General features: G+C 40.2%; 1 protein-coding gene across 7 annotated transcripts in view; it reads right to left on the bottom strand.

Annotated features, from left to right (window-relative positions):
- The window catches only part of ANO1 (anoctamin 1), a 171380-nt gene that overhangs the window by 80169 nt on the left and 66312 nt on the right, over positions 1-24899 (bottom strand). For all 7 annotated transcript variants that reach the window (XR_009760642.1, XM_061610687.1, XM_061610688.1 and 4 more), the window contains exons 2-4: positions 22383-22561; positions 12913-13239; positions 1707-1805 (exon numbers count right to left, since the gene is read on the bottom strand). Coding sequence is in view for 6 of the 7 variants with exons in the window: in XM_061610687.1 (XP_061466671.1) it covers positions 1707-1805; positions 12913-13239; positions 22383-22561 (605 nt within the window). In the remaining variant the exon portion in view is untranslated. The remainder of the gene's footprint in view (positions 1-1706; positions 1806-12912; positions 13240-22382; positions 22562-24899) is intronic.

The raw sequence follows: 24899 nt of genomic DNA, 5'->3' as shown, positions 1-24899 counted from the left end.
CACAGGCTGTCTCCTGTTCCATTAGAAACATTTCCCTGCAGAGTCTGGGTTCTGCACTTAGCATGTCATTAAATATTGATCCATTTCTCAGTTTTGCACCCTGAACAGGTACACAGATACATCTCTGAGAAGTTTCACATTCATCACATAATCTTGTTCCCTGGTGACAATGTGCTGTCACTTTCATAATAATTCAAAGATTTATTGGGAATAAAAGGACTGGGTCTGACTAATCTTGCCTAATGTTGGACGCAGACATGGAGCTCTTCATATGCATAAAGGAACACACACATCTATATATGGAATCGTGACCTTGTCATAATGTTGCTGGTGGTGATAGGAAGTACTAGAATGAAGGACACAGAGACTACATTATTTATATTTGCACTTTCACACCAGATGAAAATCAATGAATATACAGAAAGACAGGAACCCTTTCCCCGAGTCTTTTCTCTCTACCAGTCTTGCAGCTACAATCTCCCACAGCACAGAGAGTGTGCCGGGTGGCCTCCTCATAGACAAGAAGATACAGGATGTAATTACGCCAGTGTAGTAAAACCATCAGCACTGGCAGAAATTGAGCACTGCTGCTGGTAGTGGAGAAAATGGCATTTGCATTGTCATTTGGTTACAAGGCCTTCCTTCAGCAGATACTCAGGACTACAATCCTGCTAGGATCTGTCTTCACTGTTGCTTCTAAGAAAGAATAATTTCTCTGTAGGTCAGCAATGTTAAACCATCACAGTAGACACAATGACATCTAAAATGGTACAAAAAATATTTTAGCTTAGTAGAGCAGATATGCCCTTGTTCAGGTTAGAGTTGCCAACTTTTATTTTCAAAAATCCTGGTTTACCTGAGCATGTAGACTGTTTTTTTTCCTTGGAAAGAACATTTTTACAAGTACAAAGTGCCTCAAGCACATGCAGAGTGCTATGTCTTTGTGAAGGGAATATTCCCTTGTTGGCCCTGACATTGTTTGGACATGCCACAGAATCTGGCATTTTGTATTTGGTTGTCAGTCTGCCTGTGAAACGCAGTGGTGGCCTCATTAGTGTTGTGAGATAATCAAGGAAAATATAATAAGCAGTCTCTTGATTCAATGAGAGGGCAGCTCTGGGCTGGGTGGCTGTTAGCAACAGAAAAAAGTGCAGCTGTATCAAATGCAAACCTGGTCAAGCTGTCTTGGGCATGATTCATGGAAAAGGGGGATATAAATATTAATAAAAAATAAGCAAACTGCAAAATGGTACCAATTACCCCATCATGCATCTTAAGCCACAATGTTTTATGTCACTGGACAGAAAATATGCATTCACATTCACAGCTCACAGCATTAATTGCAATATAAATTGTATTGGTCCCAGGCTATGGTCTGAAGGCACATAAGGCCAGCTCCCTGCTGAAGCTAAGCAGGGTCAGGTCTGGTCAGTGCCTGGTTGGGGGACTGCCTGGGAACCATATGTAAGCCACCTTGGGTTTCTGTTTATGAAAAGAAAGCTGGGGTATAAATGTAATAAATAAATAAATACTTAAATAAAAAGTATAGCAAATTATATTGACTAGACAGCTAATTACTCCACTACTTCCAATTACATAAAGACAAAACTTGTTCATGAGGTCATGAAAATCAGTCAATATTTGAACAAACTAGACCATAAATAATTACTTTATGTTTCTTGATATTAAATAATATTTAAACTAACCTTTTTTGTAGGCATCTTCAGTTTCATAAATTCTGCTTCCCGGCACAAAACATTCCAGGGTGCATGTATTTTTACAAATCCAAGCCCATGTATTTTTGTCTAAAAACATTTAAAGGGAGAGAAAGGGACATCTTTTGATCCAATAACATAAAACAAATGAAAGTTTTTCTCCTCCATAAGCTATTTTTCAAAAGCTAGTTTATTTGGTATTTGAGTGGAACTAATGACTATATTTAGCAGAAAACAATGGAGGGCTGAGGGAGAGATGCACTGATCTACCTATGACATAAATAAGTGAACAACAGTTGAAAGGATTATATCCCATAAAATAGTTTGTGGGCACAGCACTACTACTAAATGGCCCGGTTTTAAGATCAAATAATACAGACATTTTGGCAAGAGAATGGTATCAGTTCACTTTCAACAGTGGCTAAAGTTTGCTTCTTCGTGGTGCAAGGACAACGTGGTTCTAAAACTACAAGAAGAAACACATCAGCTATGTATTGTGGGGAAGCTCCTTTGTATCTTGGGGGAAGGGATGTAGTTCAGTAGTATAGAACCTGCTTTGCACACGGAAGATCCCAGGTTCAATCCCGACATCTCCTAGAGACCTGATGCCATTCAGTGCAGACAACACTGAGCTAGATGGACCAATGGTCTGAATCATAGAATAGAATCATAGAGTTGGAAGGGGCCTTGTAGGCCATCGAGTCCAACCCACTGCTCACAGCAGGAAATCCACAGCTAGAGCATCTCCCGCAGATAGCTGTCCAGCCTCTGCTATATCGGTATAAGGCAGCTTCCTAAGTTCCTATCCCCTTTGAACAATCACCAACATAGGGGTTGGGGTAAATCTTTAGAACAGATATTGAACCAAGGCTAACATTTCGTTCACATTTTCTCTTTTCAAACCCATATTTTACACCCAGCAAATTCCTTCTTCATACAGTTTATATGCTGAAAGACTCAATGACACTGCAGATGCCGCCCGCTTCATAGAGCAGTTCATATCAGTGCCATTGACATGTTTAAGGCAGCAGTGCTTGATTCAAGGTCTGCTGCTGGCATTCTCTGAATGTAATTAGTCTCAAGGGGAAGCTACGATTCCTGTTTTTTAATAGCAGTATTTGAATCTACACATATATTATGTTTCCTGGTGTGACCAACATATGTGTCTTATCAACAAATATACAACAGAAGCTACGATTCCTGTTTTTTAATAGCAGTATTTGAATCTACACATATATTATGTTTCCTGGTGTGACCAACATATGTGTCTTATCAACAAATATACAACAGAAGCTACGATTCCTGTTTTTTAATAGCAGTATTTAAATCTACACATATATTATGTTTCCTGGTGTGACCAACATATGTGTCTTATCAACAAATATACAACAGAAGCTTTCATGCAAGTTAACCCACATTATTAACTGTCAAGAAAATGACAGAAAACAATAAAAAAGTATATGTATATAGAGGTTTTTCTGTTCCTTTTTGTCAGTTTTCTTTAGGTGGAATTTCAAGCCTCTCTCTACAAGTGCAAGGTTTACAACAATGTTTTTTTAAAACAATCTAAAGTTTAGGTTTCACTGAATTTTATTGTATTATAATAATATATTTTATTGTGAGCTGCCTTAGGAGGTTAAGAAGATAGCATATAAACTTAAACAAATAAAATTTGTTATATCTAGTGCTCCCAAGCAAAGAATTAACTGAAGATTTTCTTGCATCACTTTATTCACCTGGAGTTTTTTTACTACATCTCTGCTTCTTTGACAGTTGTTAAAGACACAGGTATCCCGCTAAAAAAAAGTTAGTAATCCTAGCTATATCTACCAGATGAAAGTTGAAATATAAGGTGACAGTTCACCAGATACATTATCATTAATCATTTACTCTACAGCCATCCCATTCACTGCAACTGGAATATCTGATAAACAGAAATTTGGCTTCTCCTTATAGCGTCTTCTATTCCTGGTGTTGTCTGAGGATGATTGCTTTAGTGTTTGATTGATTCTCTAGCATAAATGTGGGTGTTTAAAAGTATGTTCTTCTGCAATGTTCATTTTGCTTGGATTAAGTAGTTATTCAATCAAACAATACTACAGATTTGGATTTTGGTTAAAATCATTTTCAGTCTAGTAAGAAATTTACAATTCAAACCTTTTGTGAACAACTAGATCCAAAACTAAGAGCTTCTCTTAGCCGTTTGTTTTACTGGCATTGTTGATATACTAGTTTACACAGGCACAAAAGCCTGTTTTCATCCTGCTGTCCTGTGCACCTGCTTACTAGAAATTCATTACTCAAGGGACGTAAATCGCTGCCAATCTCCAATATGGCATAGCTTCAAAAACATGTATTAGCTTACTTCACAGAGGAGAATTTAATCAACTTAATATATGCCTTCCTTGAAACAAGCTTTTACTTTTAACCAATATTAAGATCAGCAGTAAGGCCTCAGAGAACTCTCAAGGACAGCCAATCAAATGACTGCAAGACACCCCTTGGTCCTATTTCTAGATCTGATATTCTGTTCTCTTGGAACACCTACATACATTTGCTTATATACTGCTGGATAGCAATATATACAGCACAATCCTATACATGCCTACTTAGAAGTAAGGTCCATTAAGTTTAATAAGGGTTAAGCAAATGGGTATAAGAATCACAGCCTTAGGTTGCAGTCCTATGCAGCAGGAGAAGGAAACCTGTAGCCCTTCAGATGTTGTTGAACACATCACATCATCACTGGACCATGCCAGCTGGAACTGATGGGAGTCCAACATCTGGAGAGCTATACACACTTGGCTGGGAGTTAAGTCTCTCAGTGGGCCTTCTGAGTACACATACGTTGAAATACTACTTACTACTTACTTCTGTAAAAAATGTGTTTGGTAAAAAAAAGATAAATAATCTAAACTGAAGAAATCTGTCTCCCCAGGAGCGTATTAATATGCCTCTTATATTGTAACAATCTTCCATGGTCATCCTCTGGAGATTACAGAATTAAAAATAATGGTATATCGTAAATAACCCTTTAATATAATCTTTAGAGATATGGGATATATAAAGTTTATTTAGTCTGCCTACATCATTATTGGCCTCATTTATTTTCAGTGGAAAGTTTAGCACCAGTGATTAATAAGTTCTCCTGATAAACTGATTCTCCAGTTTCTCTAAAGTTTTCTTCCTATGTAAGAGAGGCTTTCATTTTTCTGCCTTATTCTCAGGACACTTAAGAATTTGTTTAGAATTTTGGTGTGTGTGGGGTTTTGAGCTTGCAAGATGGCTGAGGATGGTGCACATATTCTTCTTCCCAGTAATCACCTTGCAACCTTCTTGGCTGCCCATCCTTCCCGATCTGAAAAAGCTCATGGAGGAGTTACCTCATAAAGTCCCCTTGAGTTTTGACTTGGGTTTTGACTTCCCGGGCATCTGGGAAGGCTGGAGAGTGTAGAACGCTGGTGAGATGATTTGTAGAATTGATGAGACACTCACAAACATCCCTCGGCCAGTTCAAGTACAACAAACCCTGCACCTCATATATGAGAATGTTGCTGAAATTTTCTCATCCCTTTGATAATTTTCAAATGCAATTTGTTTTCCCATTAATTGATGGAGACTGGTTGAAAAAAATACAGCAGGAACTTTTGGCACAGCACTACAACACTATGATGGAACCAAATTTTCTTAGAAGGTGCTGCTAACTTTCCAAAGCTGTTTAACATATAATACCAAAGCACAGGTTTGTGTTACATGAAAGCTTCAAGCTTATGTGTTCTCTCCTCCACACTCCTTCCTCCCCTCACATATTCCATTTCACTTACTTATTTCCAACTTAGTTCAAGCCATAGTTTGCTCTTACATCCAAACTGGCAAACTGTGGTTTGTTCATGGCATTCAAACCAAAATTGGATATCATGTTCAAACAATAGTTTCTTCATCTCATTAAGAGGGCAACTGTAAACCATAGTTTGATGATTTGGATGTAACTAGAAGGAGGAAGAGAAAGTGCACATGTCTGTGGCTGGCTACATGTGTTAACCTGAGAGAGAAATATTAAAAGTCCTTGTACAACTGAACTTGCCCAGGTTGAATGACATCTCCAACATTTAAATTAATCAGACTTATAAATCATAAGATCTGAATAATTTAAATATTGGAGACATATTTGACTTAAAATAGTAAAAGAGACCAAATAAATGGTGAGTTGTAGTCTTCCTTTAGATGCAACTAAACATTTTTCTAGCTCACATTCTGCAGTCCATATAGACATCAGTCACTAATTACGAATTTATTCACACCAGCTATTGCTCTCCATCCCCCTCTAGTATGCACACCTTAACATGGTGAGGGGGTTGAGAGTGTTGAAGAAGCTGAGAGCAATGCCGTCAGGAGTATAGACCAAGAGGCTAGACTCCTAGCAGAGTCACCCAAGGTGGAATGGTGAAAGCTGAGACACCAGACTAAGATGCATCCAGACTCAGAGGAAGGCAATCGTAAGCCACTTCTGTATACCTCTTACCATGAAAACTCTATGAATAGACTATCCAAAATGCAACACGAGATAGTGCTGGAAGATGAGACCCCCAGGTCAGAAGGCACTCACCGAGCTACTGGGGAAGAACAATGGACAAGTACAAGTACCACTGTGGCTACTGATGCAGCTGGGTCAAAGCCGAATGGAAGCCCAGAGGCTGATGTGCACAGATGCGAAAGGAGAGTCCAGAGTTGTACGACTTACAAAATAGGAACATGGAATGTGAGACGCATGAACCAGGGACAGTTAGAAATTGTCAAGCAAGAAATGGAATGTATCAACATTATAATATTTGCTGTGAGTGAATTAAAATGGACGAGAATGGGCCATTTTCAGTCAGGCAACTACAAAATATTTTATGCAGGAAATGAGAAATTAAGAAGAAACAAGGTTGCTTTAATAGTGAGAAGTGATGTAGCAAAAACAATTAGGAGCTATAACACAAGGTCTGAGTGAGTGATATCAATGAGATTTAATGGGAAACCTATTAACATAGCCATCATCCAAATCTATGCTCCAATGGCAAACACAGAAGAAGAGGAATTGGAAAGGTTTTATGCAGAATTACAGGAGGAAATTGATCACACACCAAAACAAGATGTGCTGATAATCATGGGGGGACATCCCAATTCCAAAGAAAGGGGATCCCAGAGAATGCAGTAATTATTGAACTTTTGCCTTAATATCCCATGCAGGTAAAGCAATCATCAAGATTCTACAACAAAGGCTCTTACCATATATGGAGTGAGAAGTGCCAGATGTCCAAACTGGATTTAGAAAGGGGGGAGGTACCAGAGATCATATTGTAAGCATACGCTGGATAATGGAACAGATCAAGGAATTTCAGAAGGAAATCACCCTGTTCTTTATAGATTACAGCAAAGCCTTTGACTGTGTAGACCATGAAAAACTATGGAATGCGTTAAAAGAAATGGGGGTGCCACAGCATCTGATTGTCCTGATATGCAACCTATGCTCTAGACAATAGGCTACTGTAAGGACAGCCTATGGAGAAACCGATTGTTTCCCAATCAGCCAGGGTGTGAGACGGGGGGTATTTTATCACCCTATTTGTTTTAATCTATACGCAGAACATATCATATGGAAAGCGGGATTGGACCAAGATGAAGGAGGTGTGAAGACTGGAGGGAGAAATACCAATAATTTAAGATATGCAGACAATACCATACTCTTAGCAGAAACCAGTAATGATTTGAAACGAATGCTGATGAAAGTTAAAGAGGAAAGCACAAAAGCAAGACTGCAGCTGAACATCAAAAAGACTAAGATAATGACAACAGAAGATTTATGTAACTTTAAAGTTGACAATGAGGACATTGAACTTGTCAAGGATTATCAATGCCTTGGCACAGTCATTAACCAAAATGGAGGCAAAAGTTAAGAAATCAGAAGAAGGCCAGGACTGGGGAGGGCAGTTATGAGAGAACTAGAAAAGGTCCTCAAATGCAAAGATGTATCGCTGAACACTAAAGTCAGGATTATTCAGACCATGGTATTCCCGTTCTCTATGCATTGATGTGAAAGTTGGACAGTGAAAAAAGTGGACAAGAGAAAAATCAACTCATTTGAAATGTGGTGTTGGAGGAGAGCTGTGAGCATACTATGGACTACAAAAAAGACAAATAATTGGGTGTTAGAACAAATTAAACCAGAACTATCGCTAGAAGCTAAAATGATGAAACTGAGGTTATCATACTTTGGACACTTCATGAAAAGACATGATTCACTAGAAAAGACAATAATGCTTGGAAAAACAGAAGCGAGTAGAAAAAGAGGAAGACCAAACAAGAGACAGATTGATTCCATAAAGGAAGCCATAGACCTGAACTTACAAGATCTGAACAGGGTGGTATAACAGATGCTATTGGAGGTCACTGATTCATAGGGTCGCCATAAGTCGTAATCAACTTGAAGGCATATAACAACAAAAATTGCTCTCCACAAAATAATGGCTGTCTAAAGTTTGCTATGCCTGAACTAATATGTAAGCTAAGTGAGACTGTTAAATTGAAGGAGTTAAGACATTTTTAAAGTACTAGTCTCTGTTTATTAATTTTTGGAAACAAAAGCATAATGCTCATATGAATTATACCATTTTATTTCAATTATATCATTAAGAAAAATTATTGTAAAATGTTTGAAGGCATTCTTTTTATCTTATTGTATTTTAGATGTGTAACTTTAACAAAAAACAATTCAAAGACTAATGGCCAAAAATAGTGTTTTAGGGTGCAATTCAAGCCTTCTCACCCCCAACCCCTGGAAGTGCTTTACTGAACAGTAGGGCTGCAACTGCATCAGCATCCCTGCAGCTCACGGCAGCCAGGGTTGAAGGTGGCGGTGGGGAGTAAAATGGCCTGCAGCTGGTGTAGTGATGAGCCCCAAATTGGTCCTGATGCTGTCGCTCAATGGCAGAAAGACAGATTTTGGGTCCTTCAACAGGCATGCCTCCTGCCTATGGTACGCCTGCCTGCTTGGCAGGGAGAAACGGGAGGTCGGCACTGACAGAGTAATGCTGGTAGCGTAGCTGGGAGAGCTGGGCAGAGGGATACCTGTGCTCATTCCACTCCCATGCCAACCTGGCATAAGGTGGGTAAAGAGTTCTCTGTTAATCTGTACTCAGCACAAGTTGAGGGAGTACACTTGCAGAAGTAGCCCATGCCGTGGAAGATCAGGAGGACTGAGTTAGACTGAAAATCACTAATCAGCTCTAGAAATTTGTCAATGTGGTTTGCTAATGTCTTACTGCTTATAGTCAGATATATTTGAAGATAAAGTTGATTATTTGCTATTTTCACACTCTGGGCAACCTCAGAGTGAGGGGCTGAATACAGCCTTCCAGCTCTCTCTATCTGGCCCTCAGAACTTTCTCCAGGCCCTGCTCCCTCACACTCTTCACTGGCCTGCTCCATGCTTTCCTCAAGTGTTTTTGCCTAGCTGCAATGTGTCTCTGGACTGTGATAATGCCTCTTGGTTGAATGAAGAGATATGTGGGTGTGTGAAAAAACCTCTGGTTTGTGCATGGGAGGAATGCAGCTTACTGAAAAGTGTCATATTCATGGCCTCACCCACTTGTGCCTCCAGCTCCCCCAGAAGTTTGCCCATGAGGGAATGCAGAAGTCAGCCTGAAAAAGCTTCCTTAGCCCTGCTGTATATTCAGGTAGTGAAGTTCTGAAATACAACTCCCCAGTACTGTAAATACGCACACAAATGCATTCAACTTCCCTCTTCAGACGGTGTGTTGGATTTGATTTATGATAAGACTCCTGAGCTTTTAATACAGCACTAAAAAAACAAACCTGCCCACATTTTGCCTTCTACACACTACTGAACACAAGGGAGTTCTGCTTCCATACTGACTCTGGCAACCCTTAATGTGGCGTCTGAGGCACACTGACTGTAGCAGCCAATTGAAATGGAACCTCTTCCTTTGAAATTAGTATGTCTGAGGTTCTCTCTGTTAATCATGCCGGCATTAGTTCATTCATACCACAATTATTATTTGAGATAGGCACTCTTTTAATAGAACACTTTGTTTTTGGTAAGCAGGTGAACAGAGTTACCACTGCTATTTAATCACAGCATAATTGCATCCTGGATCCCAGCATTTAATTTAGAAAATTTGCTAAAAGGTTCCCATGAACAAATGGAGGCTAAAATGGCAGTATCAATACTTCTTTTTGACAGAGAGTTGGAATTCCTATAGTCGTAAGACAGGGGAAAATGTGGATCTTTTGAATACTGCTTCAGGCCTTAGGTGGAAGAAAGCTTTAGTGTGAAATTCTAAATGCAAACATTCTCACTTAGGTTCTGTTTTAAGTCAAATGGCCCTATTTCTGCATGCAAAGGGTGCAGAATGGGATGAAAATACCCCTCCCCCCCAATTCAGCATCTGTGCAAAGGGTGATACAACAGGACACGTTGTCAGAGTTCTTTGACAGCACCAATCACTTGTTGGTGGGGTGGGAGAGATTTAAAAAAGCCCTCTCTCCCCCTCTGCCCTCCAACAAAGACCATCAGTTTGATGTGTGCTGCATGGAAGGAATAGGGAAGACTGTTGGACAGGTCTTGTTCCAAATTTGGTAGAATATGGGACTTGATTCTAAATTGCTCTGAGTTTGTTTATAGCATTTTTTTTTGCCCGTTCTTGGCTGGAAAAAAAGCGTTGCTTTGGCCCTGCTATCATCATGAGGGTTAATTTAATGGCATGCCAGATAACATAATTATTTAATGGCGTTCATCTTATTCTTTCTAGGTTTTGGAGCCAGGTCACACTATTAAAATTGGGGTTGGGAGTATGAAGGTTGAGGGAAATGGTGTAGAGTTTAGATCATGTTGAAGTGGTCATGGAGTGCAGACCAACAGACATCAGTTCTAGTTTTTACATCACTAACCTGTTGAATTTCTGCTTGCAATGCAGCTCTTAGACATTGGGCATGAAATGATGGACAACTTTACCTATATTTACCTATATATAGTTAACCCAGAGCCATCAACAGTGAGATAAATTTAGGTTGACCTGTGAGTTGGAAGTGTAGTGAACAACTTACACAAAGATTTTCCCATGCTCCAAATATTTTGCAAATACACATTCCTGTATTTGTTCATGTGAACGGGCCCTTGCCATGATTAAATCCAAAAGCTTTATGTAAGGTCAGAAAAACTTACTGAAGAGCAACCCACAGTTCTCCATGTGCAGCTGGGGTCCTGAGGAAAAGGAGCAGACCTGGCAAGATCAAGCATTAATATTCCCAGATCTGCTTACAAAGTGTGGGTATTTACAAATAACGCTACTGGGATTATAAAGTACTTTGACCATTCTGCGAAACCCCAGGCCTCACTCTTTTTTTCAGTAAGTAAGTTTTTATTTTTGTTTGTTTTTCTCTTACTCATCTTTACCCTTGCACAACTATCCTTGTTAAGAGGCCACTGGCAGAAAGTGACACATCCTTGTGGGAGATAATACTCACAAGGTCAAAATATACTTCCGTGGGAATTTCTCTTTGCCTTGGAACTGTGCCCCAAAAATGAAGCTATATCCTTCACCTATCTGTTTCCTCCACCATACAGATTCCTGACAATATACTGCTCATACAAAGGTGGAACTCCTATGGGCTAAGGTGGGTTCTTACTATTGTACAGCTGTTAGTATTTAAAAGCCCAAAGGGAGGATGCAGGGTTATGAACCTTTAAATATTACAGTGTGCAATCCTATGCGTGTCTTCTCAAACCTAAGCCCCACCAAGTGCAATGGGACTTACTCTCAGGTAAGAAGGGACAAGATTGCAGCCTTAATCACGCCATGGGATGGACCTAGAATAACAGTCCTTTTCTACATTTTCTTGTATTGCCAGAATGAGTTTTAGTCTTTGTAGCCTTTCTAGTTTGAGCTCTGAATATATATCTTCACATATTTATCATGAGGATAATTTTTAACATAGCTGGAAAAATCTGCATAATAATAACAGAAGTTGCATTCTGCTGGTAAGAATAGTTTTCTCTTCCGTTGTTTAATATATGCACTGCCCACATTATTTAATACAATATAGCAACGTCTGCATGCATTTATACACACAGACACACCACTGCAGGATATACTGTATGTGGTATACACGCCCATATATACCACTTCAGAATGCAGGTGGGCAATTTTTAAAAATGCTCCTTTCTGTAAAAAACAATCTTACTAGAGCCTTCCTTCTTGCATGGGAGTTTTTTTCATCATGGGGGAGCACTGAAAGGGATTACCCCCCCCACACACACACAGCCAGCACAAATAGCATGAAATGCTAAAGTACCGCAGGGCTTCATCACTCAGTTCTGCTACATGTACATACCTGGCCTAAGATGTTCCAGTGGAGAATGGAAAGATTTCACATACCTGTATACCTGCCATCGCAGTGCTTAGTATGTGCTAGATAAGTAGGAACAAAGATTGTAATACAATGTTGCATTCAACAGATGGGGTAGTGGTGATGTACCCCAGGCTGAAGTACCTCAACCTTCAGCTGAATGCTCAAATATGTCTTGACCTGTAATGTATCTGCCATAGATAAAATACACCACAGGGCCAGGATCTGTGAACTTACGTATCATACAAAATTTCCTATATATGGTTTGTGCCATGCAAAGGCTTACTCCTGCACCTGCATTGTGCATCGGGGCAACTGGTGGGGAGGGGCACTGCTGCGTACCTGGCCTCCCACCAGCTGTGTTGCTGTGCTTTTCAGGAGGGAGAGGGGGAGAGGCAAGGCAATGGAGACGTTTGTGTGGGGTAAGTGCAGCAGCAAACCCAATCTGGCACTCTTGCCACCTCATCTGCACGGACCTCCCTGCCACCTTGCCCCTCTTCCTTATGATAACTACAGTGACGAGGTTGGTGAAAGGCCAGGTGCCTGCTGCTGCTGTCCCTCCCTGCAGGCCACCCTTGTTGAGCATACATGCCAGGGCCCTCTGTGAACTAGCTGTAAGTTAAAGACACATTGAACTAGAGTTCAGGTTCCAAAGTCTGGTAGCAAAATATGTTCAATTCACATGGAAATGAAGGTTTCAGGACCTCAGGAACCTCTCAGTGTCTCACCAACCAGTCTTAGCATGTTTTTAGCCTAGCTAATTACAAAAAATGAAGAGAGTAATTACATCTTCATCTCTTTCTAACTCAAGGCCGGTCTGCATAAGGTTGCTTTCATACTCTTCTCTGCGGACTCTCTTGTCATCTTCATGGTAATCCATGTGGGGTTCAATGTCTTGCATGTTAACCTGCCCTCCTTTCCCAGGAAGGGGCTGATCCTGTTTGAGGCTTCGAGGCCCCAAATCATTGAAATGGATTCGCCTGGTGAGCGTTCTGCTGAAGGAGGACTTCTTGTAGTGGTAAACCAGGATATAATCCACTTTCCTTTTCCCATCTCTAAAATAAAGTCCATACTTGCAGTTGGCATCAGGATCTTGTGAGAATGAATTTAATAACTGTAATGAAAGAAAAGGAAAAATGTGTTTTAATAATCTCTTTGACTTGATTAAAAATTGAAATGGTTAAATATTGAATATTTCTTTTCAGGCAGAACAGAAATAACCTGTGCCCAGTCCTATCAGACTGTGAACTTGCTCAACAAAATGTTACAAATTAATACTTTTGGTTATTGATCAGTCAGTGAATTCAGTTATTAGAAATCTTTCTATATGATGTATGCTTTCTTGCAACCCACTCTGATATTGCCTATTGCAATGAAAAGTGGGCTAAAATAAATAAAATCTATCTTATATCTTTCTTATTTTTAAAAAATATCTATACCGCAACTTTCTTCCATCATGGGCCTCAAAGCAGTGTGCATGTAGTTCCTTGGCAGTCACCTATCTAGGCAGTGACCAGTCCCAAATTTGCTTAGCTTCAGCCAGGTGGTGGCTTCATGTGTCTTCAGACTATATTCTGGGTACAATTTAAGATAATTCAAACAACGAATCTGAGGTAAGAGATCAATCCAAACTGACTTGCCTGTTCAGTTCTGCACAGTGAACTGGTCTTGTGAAGTCATACTCATACGGTTAGAGCTCAGATTACCACATCTGAAACCTCAGAATCTAACCTTTCCAACTCAGAAATACTTGTGTAGATCAGTTTGAATTTTATCACTAGTTTTATCATTTTACTAGTTTATGGGTTCTCTTGCTCTTTGTGATTTAAATATAGATGAGATCCTCTGCCCTTCTCTACCAAAGGCATTTATGTTTTACTACTGACAAACAGATTAATATTATGCTCAAACATTTGTCACTTCTCTGCACCATCTGAAAAAGAGATCAGTTTTAATAGAGACTGAAAGGAGCTAGCTGGTTATATAGCTCAGCCAAAAAGGCCAGTGGATCTCAGCCAGGGAGGGACCAAGGTTCAGTTTTTGCTTTGTTCATGACTCTTTCTCATGGAAAATTAAAATGGAAATTCATCTACCATTCCCACCCCCTGCAACTTCATGGTAATAAAATGTGGATATCACAATTAAAGCTTATATTGTTAAATAGATATGCACTTCCTGAAACGTACATTGGGTTTTGCATCCAAGTGCATATCCTATTGAAAGCAATGTGCAGATAAACCACATGCAGGTAAACCAAATGCACATCTGAGTGTAAAACTGGTTTACATGTTGTCATTTAGACTGTGAAGGAGCTGTTTCCTTTGCAATCTAAAAGCTCCTTTAGGTGGAAGGAGAAATTGGGCTTGAGGGAGAATTCCTCCCATACCACACCATCCTCTAATAATGCGCAACTGCTGTTCCTCTTTGCTTTGAGAATAACGATAGAAGCTATCTTACAATTTTTTGCTTTGTGCAAGGGAACATGGACAATTCTCCTCTCTGCCCAGCTATGGGCCCTTTCCAGTGTTACCTCTAATGGTGTGGGAGCTAATAAAATATTAGTGCAAATGCATTTAGAATTTAATTTCAACATATGCCTATTATTTAGGTCCTTCAAGCAACCATCAGAAGGCAAGTAACTGGGTACATGTTACCCATCTTTTGAGAGCAGCATAGCCTGAGAATTGCTAAAGCACCAAGTGCTCCGTGAGCACAGACTAGATATACTTCAAACAGAGTCCTCCAGTTGGTCGGGCTCAGTAAAGTTGATACAATAAGATCATGAAAACAGCATTAAGGAACTGAAATACAAGAAGGATTTGTATGGCTTGGGTAGTAAAGACAATACTGATGTTCCAGATCAGGATCTTCATGTATAAACCCACTTTTTCTTAATTAAACAAAGTAAGAACATAAGAACATAAGAACATAAGAAGAGCCTGCTGGATCAGGCCAGTGGCCCATCTAGTCCAGCATCCTGTTCTCACAGTGGCCAACCAGGTGCCTGGGGGAAGCCCGCAAGCAGGACCCGAGTGCAAGAACACTCTCCCCTCCTGAGGCTTCCGGCAACTGGTTTTCAGAAGCATGCTGCCTCTGACTAGGGTGGCAGAGCACAACCATCAGGGCTAGTAGCCATTGATAGCCCTGTCCTCCATGAATTTGTCTAATCTTCTTTTAAAGCCGTCCAAGATGGTGGCCATTACTGCATCTTGTGGGAGCAAATTCCATAGTTTAACTATGCGCTGAGTAAAGAAGTACTTCCTTTTGTCTGTCCTGAATCTTCCAACATTCAGCTTCTTTGAATGTCCACGAGTTCTAGTATTATGAGAGAGGGAGAAGAACTTTTCTCTATCCACTTTCTCAATGCCATGCATAATTTTATACACTTCTATCATGTCTCCTCTGACCTGCCTTTTCTCTAAACTAAAAAGCCCCAAATGCTGCAACCTTTCCTCGTAAGGGAGTCACTCCATCCCCTTGATCATTCTGGTTGCCCTCTTCTGAACCTTTTCCAACTCTATAATATCCTTTTTGAGATGAGGCGACCAGAACTGTACACAGTATTCCAAATGCGGCCGCACCATAGATTTATACAATGGCATTATGATATCGGCTGTTTTATTTTCAATACCTTTCCTAATTATCACTAGCATGGAATTTGCCTTTTTCACAGCTGCCGCACACTGGGTCGACATTTTCATCGTGCTGTCCACTACAACCCCGAGGTCTCTCTCCTGGTCGGTCACCGCCAGTTCAGACCCCATGAGCGTATATGTGAAATTCAGATTTTTTGCTCCAATATGCATAATTTTACACTTGTTTATACTGAATTGCATTTGCCATTTTTCTGCCCATTCACTCAGTTTGGAAAGTACTCAGAATTATTCTTTTATTGGGCTGTAAGAAGAAAGAAAGTCATTGATGCTTCCAAGTTTGCATGTGTGGTCTCTCTCCAGAGACCACTTTCATATAAATTTGGCTGTGGTATAAAAAACAGATGCTTCCTTTTGAGAGAGAGAGAGAGAGAGAGAGAAAAACATCTTTTTGTGCCATTTCTCAAAGATGTCTTGGCCTCCTGATCTGCAAAGTCTTTTGTTCAAGAGCCTTTAATAAATTCTAGTCTTAGCAAAAGTGACTAAATGCTTTCATAATGTGGAGAGATGTAATTAGTTAAGTTTTAAAATGGTGCCAGGCCACTAAAGAAGCATGAGAACTACACAAAAGGGTGAACTAGACATCATAAAAGACACACAGAGATGCCACCACCCTACATCTCTTTGGTCTATTTTCTTTGTAGCATATTAATACAAAGAATGTGTGATGTGATATTATTGTGTGTAGGGGCGGGGGCCTGCATACACGCTCCACCCCCAATGTCCCCCTGCCTGCAGCAATCTCCCCTCAGAACTTCATTCGCTGAGTGTGAAGGTCTGAATGCAGCTTCTGAGCATGTTTGACTGAAAGTGCTTAGAAGCATTTGTACATCTGGAGATCTTGATAAGACAGGGTTCTGGATTGCACAGAGGCTTCAGGTGAATGCCTGCAGAGGGCTATAGCCTTACATCTAAACAAGATAAAAGTCTGCCAGTTTGACTGTTTTCTCTCTTATTCCATTTCTGTACTTTTCTATGATCTATTCAGGCTGCTCTAAATAGAGCCAGGGTGGTGAACCTTATGCCTATGGGCTTGGTGCGGCCCTCCAGCCTTGCTATCTGGCCCTTGGGACTCACCCAGGCTTCACTCCCTCCTCAGTCATAGTCTCTTCCCCAGGCCACACCCCTCACCAGCCTTGTTTCACTGAGAGTTTTTGCCTGAGTGGAAGAAGTCTGATAAATTTCAGACAAACAGGTGCAGAGATTTTTGTGCTGGGCCAGGGTCAGGCTGTAGTTCAGTGGTAGAGCTTTGGCTTTGCATGGTTTAATCCCCTGCATTTCTAGGCTGGGCTAGGAGAGACCCCTGCCTAAACCTGGAGAGCTGCTGGCAGTCAGTGTTGATAATACTGAGTTAAATGGACCAATGACTTTGTATAAGGCAGCATCTCAAGTTTGCTTCACCTTTAAAATTGGCGAGATCCTTCCATCCTTGTACATCCCTCCCCAAAGCACTGTGATTGGAAGTTATGAGTTGTATTCAACACAGAGCTATGGTGAACATTCTGCCAGTGCAAGGATTCCTCCTTGTGCAATGGAACGTTCTCTTTCTCCTCTCCTCTCCCTAATTGGGGGTTCCCCTAATTCTCCAAAACAGATTTGGGGATAGCATGGCGGGGAGGAGAGGAGGAAGTCCTGTTACACCAGTGGTAATCATTGCACTCACACTATTATTTAGTTGAAACCACCCAAAACGTCCTGGAAATTGTTGGAAGCTGTAGCGGACAGTCAGAAAACTGTATTCCCACATCTCCCCCCACCGCCCAGTCCTTCTGTGGAGAGCTTGGGAACATGTAACAATAGTAAATGGCTGAATTCTCTGGGATATCAATCTCTCTGAGGCAGCCTTAAGGCTTTGGGGGTAGCTGCTTCGCCTCAGAAGAATGCCGAATCTCTTCAAATCTGTCTGATTCAGCTTAGATTTGTCCAAAGCAAATGCACAAAAGAGCATTAATGAAAAACTAATTATACAGATGGATTCCTCCTCCATTTCCCCCCATTTCTCTTTGTTTTCATTGTAAAAAATGATGAAATGAAGCAAATACACATTCCTATTAAGGACGCCACTGTGAACTAGCATATGATTGGCATATGTAGGGTTGCAGGTTCAGTCCCTAGTATCTAAAGCAGCATGGGCTAAGAAATATCTGTTCCAGAGATCCAGGAGAGCCACTGCCAGGAAAAATAGACAATACTGGCCTAATGACAAGTGGTGTCCCCAGTTCATATATCCAACCTTTTTACAAAGCCCGTAAATACAGCACAGATTTAACGAATAATTTGACCCCACTCACAGAATCACTTTCAAATGGTGCATTTTCACAGATGCCTCTATTGCCCCTTCCAGTTCAGATCACTCTGCTATTCAGATCATTGACTAGAGTGCCATAGTCCAAATCTGGACAAACACACCCCTCCTGCCATATCCTTTTTGAGTTTATGAGATGATATAGGAAAGATTTGTCTCTGTCTTCTGCTGCTATAACATGCAACCCTCTCAAAGAGCTGCTCTCCACATCGTGGGCTTATTCACTGCAATCATACTATAAGTTATCCCAGGGCTTACACTTGTACTTGGGAGAAATAGATTTTTACCTTCTCGCTTTGACATAGGCACATTGAGCCACTCCCAGATACTTGCCTAACAAACTCACAAGTAGACACAGGAATACATTATTTCCACTTTACAGGTTTCTTCGTGGGAGTTAAATGTGAAAGTATTAAACAAGAAACTAATTGCAAAAAGGCACGTTCCTAACAGTGCGTTTCAATGCTAGCCCTAAGCCATCATGCCTCTGCAGTATCAGCTCCAGGTTTAGTTAGTTGGAAAACCTGCTGAATTTTTACAAAAGCAGCCCATTTTAAAAAATATGCTCATCAAAAGACACTTCAGGGCTGAAAGAGTTGAATAAACCTAAAGAAGGGTATAAATTCCAATAAATGTGTCTTCAGTAACTGATCCCATTTAAACACATAGTTGCCAACAAGTGATTTTGAATGGAAATGATGCAAGTGTTTTCTCACCATAATTTAAAAATCCGTACCTGAAAGACAACTCAAGCTCTATTAATATGTTCCCTGATGGAGAGAGAATGTCCAACAACCATGAGAGAATTCTAGTTATCCCTCTATCCTAATATTCATTTGCTTACTAATGCCATTTGTTATTATCAACACTGCTTTGTGGTCACTGTAATTATTTTATATACATTTACAGCACAGTCCTATATATGTCTACTGAGAAGGAAGTACCACTGAGTTCAGTAAGACTCACTTCCAAGCAAGTAGGTATAAGACTGCAGCCTTAACATAATTGTCATAGTCCATACATTCTGCATTTAATTCCCCTCTGATCTCACTGTTTACACATTTCCTCTATAACCATTACTTGCCAACTTAGGATAACACTTAATGCTTCTTATGAAGTGGACTCTGGTCCACAAAACTTTATGCCATAATTATACAACCACGAGAGTGGCTGTATACTATAGCCAGTGTGGATTTTTCACATTCCGCAATGTTAAATTGAAAATACCCCTGCATGCCATTCTGATGCTTCCCATGAGCTCATTTCAAAACAAAACCTTACAAAACTTATAGTCCTGAACTCAGAAACGCTTGCTTAACAACCCTCTAAATTTTCATGGCGATACACAAAACAGTCAGAGAGAACAGAGAGTTCAAAGTCTAAAAAGAGAGGAAAAAACCCCAGAGCCCTTTTGGACTTTTTTCTCTGAGAGTTCTCATAATCAGTTGAAATTCATTAAAAATCAGCCATGTTCACAGAGTACCTGTAATCATTTTACTGACCTTGCCCCATACAATGACTTTCATCTTCTGCAGTTTAAAAGTAAAAAAAAAAAAAGCCTGGCTGATTTTCAATTAATCTAAGAAATTTTGGCTGGAACCCTATGATAACGTCGGGCATGCTCAGTAAGAACCAACTATCAGTGTTCTAAAAGCCTCACAGCTGCTAGGCTTCCCTAATCAGGGGACCACACCCACATCAGACTTTGATTTCACTTGAGACAGTCATGGCTTCCCTCAGAGAATCCTGGGAAGTGTAATTTGTGAAGGGTGCTGAGAGGAGACTCCTATTCCATTGACAGAGCTCCAGTGGCCAGACTGGTTTAACAGTCAGCCACTCTGATTTAAGGTCTGTGAGGGGAACAGGGCATCTCCTAGCAACTCTCAGCACCCTTCACTAACTACACTACCCAGGATTCCCCTCCCCCTCTTGCCTGCTCCCCTCCCCCTCCTGCCTGCTCCCCTCACAGTCCTCCCCTCTGCCTTTCCTCCCCTCCCTCCTCCTCTTCCTTCTCCTCCCCTCCCCATCCCCTGTGGTCAGTTTCACCTATCCCAAGCGTGATTGCAGGGGAGTAAATCCCATTGAACTCAATAAGAATGCCAATGATCAATCCATTCTCAGCAAACTTGGACAGGATCCCATTTCTTACCTCCCAGATTAAAAAGCAGGGACCTTCACTAATAGGCAAAAAACCTTGCGGTTTAAGAATGTACCTATAGCCCACAGATATTTCTATCAAACTTTAAAAAGCAGGGAAATTGGGCAGCAGTGAATGTACCAGGGGATCAGGAGACCTGACCTCCTCTCTGAGATATTGGACTGCCCTACAAACTGGTCAAAATGCAAACACAATTTGGGTTGGTCTTTCACAGTCCAATCCACTTGCTTTGTAGCTTGGAAGAATTTGGTAACATGTGCCTCTGAGCGTATGGTGAATGGTGGGAACACCTGCAATCAGCCCAAATAATAGAAAGAAGACATGTGCTCTGCTGATCCTGTTTTAGCAGGGAGGAAGCAACATTATTAAAACATTTGATATAGTTCAGATGGACATTTTAAATATGTCTGATTTACTTTGCAATTTTAGTGAAGTTTCCTATAGGAAATCATTTTCTTTTGTTTCTATTTCTGTGACTATGTGAAGTACAGCAACACTTTGCAAAATTTACAATAAAAAACTCCAAACATAATTGTGGAATAATGGCACTGACTTCTGCAGAATAGTCTCCAGTGGACCTCAGGAGTGTCTCAATTTGCACAAGATAAAACAGTGGGAGGTGAAATATATTTTAGCAAAATTCTAGGGGTGCTCTATGTTTTTAATTGACTGTGCCCACCTTGCCTTAAATTAAGTGGTTTAAACATAGCAGGCTGAAAACATGCATCCTCTTTTTTCCAACAGCTAGAGTCATTGCTGAAGTAGCAACATATTGTAATCAGTCTGATTTTACATCAAACTGTAGTTTCAGATTCATCTGTTAATGCACTCAAAATAGAAATAGAACATAACCAGCAATTTGAAATACAAAAGGCTGTCTTCATCATCATATGACATTGACCAATAAAAAGGCGTTGATATTAATAAAAATAAATTTGACACAGATTTCTAGGATGAATAATGAGGGAAATAAACTTTTTTAGTTTAGATTCTCTGTAGAAACATTAGTAACACAGGAAAGAAGCAAAGTAAGAACACCAATAAACATACAAAAATATAATTCTCCGTCTTTGGAGATAGCAGGTATTGCCACCACTCACCATATGCTCAGAGACACATGTTACCAAATTCTTCCAAGCTACAAAGCGAGTGGATTGGACTGTGAAAGACCAACCCAAATTGTGTTTGCATTTTTACAAATTTGTAAGGCAGTACAATATCTCAGAGAGGAGGTCAGGTCTCCTGATCTCCTGGTGCATTTGCTATAGCTGCCCAATTTCCCTGCTTTTTAAAGTTGGATAGAAATATCTGTGGGCTATAGGTACGTTCTTAAACCACAAGGTTTTTTGCCTATTAGTGAATTTTATATCTATTAGTTTTTAAGGTGCCACAGGTTTCTTGTTTTTGTAACAGCAAGCTGGCATGGCTTCCCCTCTGGAAATTGAACATATACATGCCATTCTATTAGTTGGGGCTTTCCCTTTTTAGGGTGGCATAATATGCAAAAATCAATAGGGGTAAAGCTTTTCCCCCCATGTCATCATCTCTATGCCAAGGAAAGGTACACCCTCTGGAAAAAGGTACAAACTGTGATATTAAAGAGATAACCCTGTGTGTGAGTGAGAGAGTGTGTGTGGGAGAAATATAGTACTTTTTACTCCCCAAGCATATTTGGGAATATCTGCCTTGTGGGTCTTTTTGATACACATATTAATGTTTTTAATAAAACAAACAGATAATATTTCACAGTATAGGTACTGAAGGCAGAACAAAAACTTTTCACAAAAATGACATTCTATCAGCAATGCAAGTGGGTGTAAAGTGTTTAAAATTATGTATCTATATTTCCCATACACATGGATCTGCTATCTGGAATGATGGAAAATATACCTTCAAAAATGCACTGATCAAAATGGAACCTTCTCACTCAAGCCCTCATAAATAAGGCACTGAAAAACTGTAAAGTTTCTTAGTGCCTGACATTTAAAACAACCCTACCTTTGTAAGGAATAGTGTGTAGTGGGATGCACACTTACAAATGTGGAGTTATAAGGGGCATTAAGCTATTGAGAATACAGACAGAAGCATACTGTTAACAGCTAGATATGCCGACAGGGAGAGAAGACAGGTCCTCTACTCACCGTACTCTCTGTGCGAACATATCCTATATCTTCAATAGCTCTGATGTTGATAATGTGGATCCCCTTCTCATCGGCAGGTAGCGTGGAGTATTTTTCACTCACCCTCATTGTTGTTTCATTAGGAGAGTCTCTGAAATTATCCGGCAGAAACTCCACCCCATGAAATGAACCATCAGTGTCTGCAGGAAAGAGAAACAGGTTGGTTTAAAGCCTTTCATCACTTCTCATCTACAGTCTCTCATGACACTCTCCAGCTGGAATATGTCTTGTTCCAATCAGCATCTGCCCCTTTGTCTCTCTTCCCACCCCTTTGTAAGTTCCTCCCCTGTCAGCTTTGCCTGACGTTCCCCTGGCTCGACTCTGAGCACTTGTGCGCTTTTCCCAGGTTCCTTCTTGACACTGGCTTGGTTAACCAGCACTGTTAGAAAGGATTCTGTGTCTCAAAGTCGGGATATAGACTCCAATGGATTATTCCAAACTACAGTAGCAGCTGAGAGAACTGCTTTTCTGATTAATTGTGTTAGCAATAGCAATGGCCATTGCAAATTCATTGTGCTCAATACCACAAACAAATAGCAATAGCATAAGCACTAAAAAAAGAGTAACAGTGACACACAGAGCACATAGTATGCTAGTCTATTAATAGATCATTAGTATTCTTATGTAAATTCTAAATAGATGTAATGGAAACAGAATCTTCAGAGTCAAACAGGTTGTCAATTTGAGGAAACTGATCACTTTGGGGAAAAGAAGCCTCCCCCGCCCAATATTATCTTACACACCCAGCCTGCATACAGGTGACTGGAGTTGTCAAAATGTATTCAACATTCTGTTTGTGTGTCATTGCAATCCAACAAAGGCACTGCATGCACTGCACCGGGTGATGGATGTATATTTCTTAAAAGCACATCTGATATCCTTTGGCATGTGTAGATTACTTCATGCTGATAACCTTGCTGGATCATAGGAAGTAGGTACTCATTCAAAGGAACCAACAGTAAACAGTACTGTAATATTAAAACTAAGTATGCCTTGGAACACAATCCTCTACATGTTTTCTCAGATGTAAACCCCACTAAGTTCAATGGTATTTACTCTCAGGTAAGTATATTGCAGCCATAGTCTATTAGTGCCTAGATTTAAGGCTACCTGGAAACTCTGTATCAGCTTCAACTGAAAATTCATGCAGGAGCAGCCATTCTGGCATTACAAAATACTTCAATCCTTTGTGCGGAAAAATGCAAAAGCATGGATTGACTTTCCAGTTGATCTCTGTTAAGCACAATTTCCATAACTTGTACAAAATTTGTACAGAGGCAAAATTACATCCATGCGGGATGGGGTGGGGTATCTTACATAGCAAAACATGCAAGTGAAGTGTTTATATAAATAAGAAATTTAAGATTCCCAACTAATTGCATTTACAAAGTTCAAATTTGTCTTAAGTATAATTTGGACAAGCATGGGAATCAGTTCGAACTCTGTTCATATGAGCCAGTTCTATTGTGGAATCTCTAATAATTGCCCATCTGTCAGTGTGTATACCTGAGCCCATAGTGCCATGAGCTTTGGCAATGTATGACATAGGGCAGAACAAAAATATCAACATAATGGGCAGGGGACCATAAATCCTCTTTGTTATGGATAGTAGAAAAGATGTGAAATGTAAATATTTCCAGTAATACAAGCTTACATGAAGCATAAGCTCTACTTCAAGTAAATATATTAGGAAAGTGTCAATGAATTCAAGGCTAATGTAATTCAAATCCCAAGGTTTCTGTTATTAGTGACTTATATAGTAACTGGCCATATGCGAAAGATTAAAATAAAACACTCTCATTCCCAGAATTTCTTTTTCTGAATGTTTAGAGAGGTTAGTCTGTTAAAGCAAAAACATTTACATTTTAGTATTATTTCTGGTCGATTCCAGATGTGGATGATGTGGGTGATTTAGCAGCATCCTATCATTGCTATTCTCTTTTAAGCTAAAAATGGAAGAGTAACTCTGTTTCCAGACACTGTAGCCAAGGAAATGTCCTTTTAAACGTTGTAGGGGGGCAATTTTAATTGGGTGGGATAGAAAGGTTAAAATTTCTCTCTCCACCCTCTCACAGACCTTTACCTCCAAATATGGGGGAATTGTGATTGCAGGAGGCCCAGCTGTGATTATGGTGGTAGCTATCTGTACATCCTTCTCCCAGAAGCATAGTTCCCCTGTCATGGTAACTCAACCCAAATTAGATCCTCATTAAAAACAAAAGGAAATAGCTGGGAAATCCCTGAAAATGGCTGGTAAGGAAGATGCTGGGGGGAGATTTTCCCCATCATCACTATTTTTGGGATGAAAATGTCAGTGTTTCCTAGGTCCCCAAATTCAGGATACAACTTGTCTGGCACAAAAATAAAATTGCATGATACTCTCAGCCAAACAGCATCCCAAAAATTTTCATCACAAAGGATCAGTATAATCCTATTATCTTTGTCTCCCAATGTGATACCCCACTGTGGTAACTCTGG

Source organism: Rhineura floridana, chromosome 2 (assembly GCF_030035675.1).
Source record: "Rhineura floridana isolate rRhiFlo1 chromosome 2, rRhiFlo1.hap2, whole genome shotgun sequence".
In the NCBI taxonomy this organism is placed as follows: Eukaryota; Metazoa; Chordata; class Lepidosauria; order Squamata; family Rhineuridae; genus Rhineura; species Rhineura floridana.
Note: the sequence above shows the minus strand (reverse complement) of the source record. Positions and strands in the feature narration are given on the sequence as shown.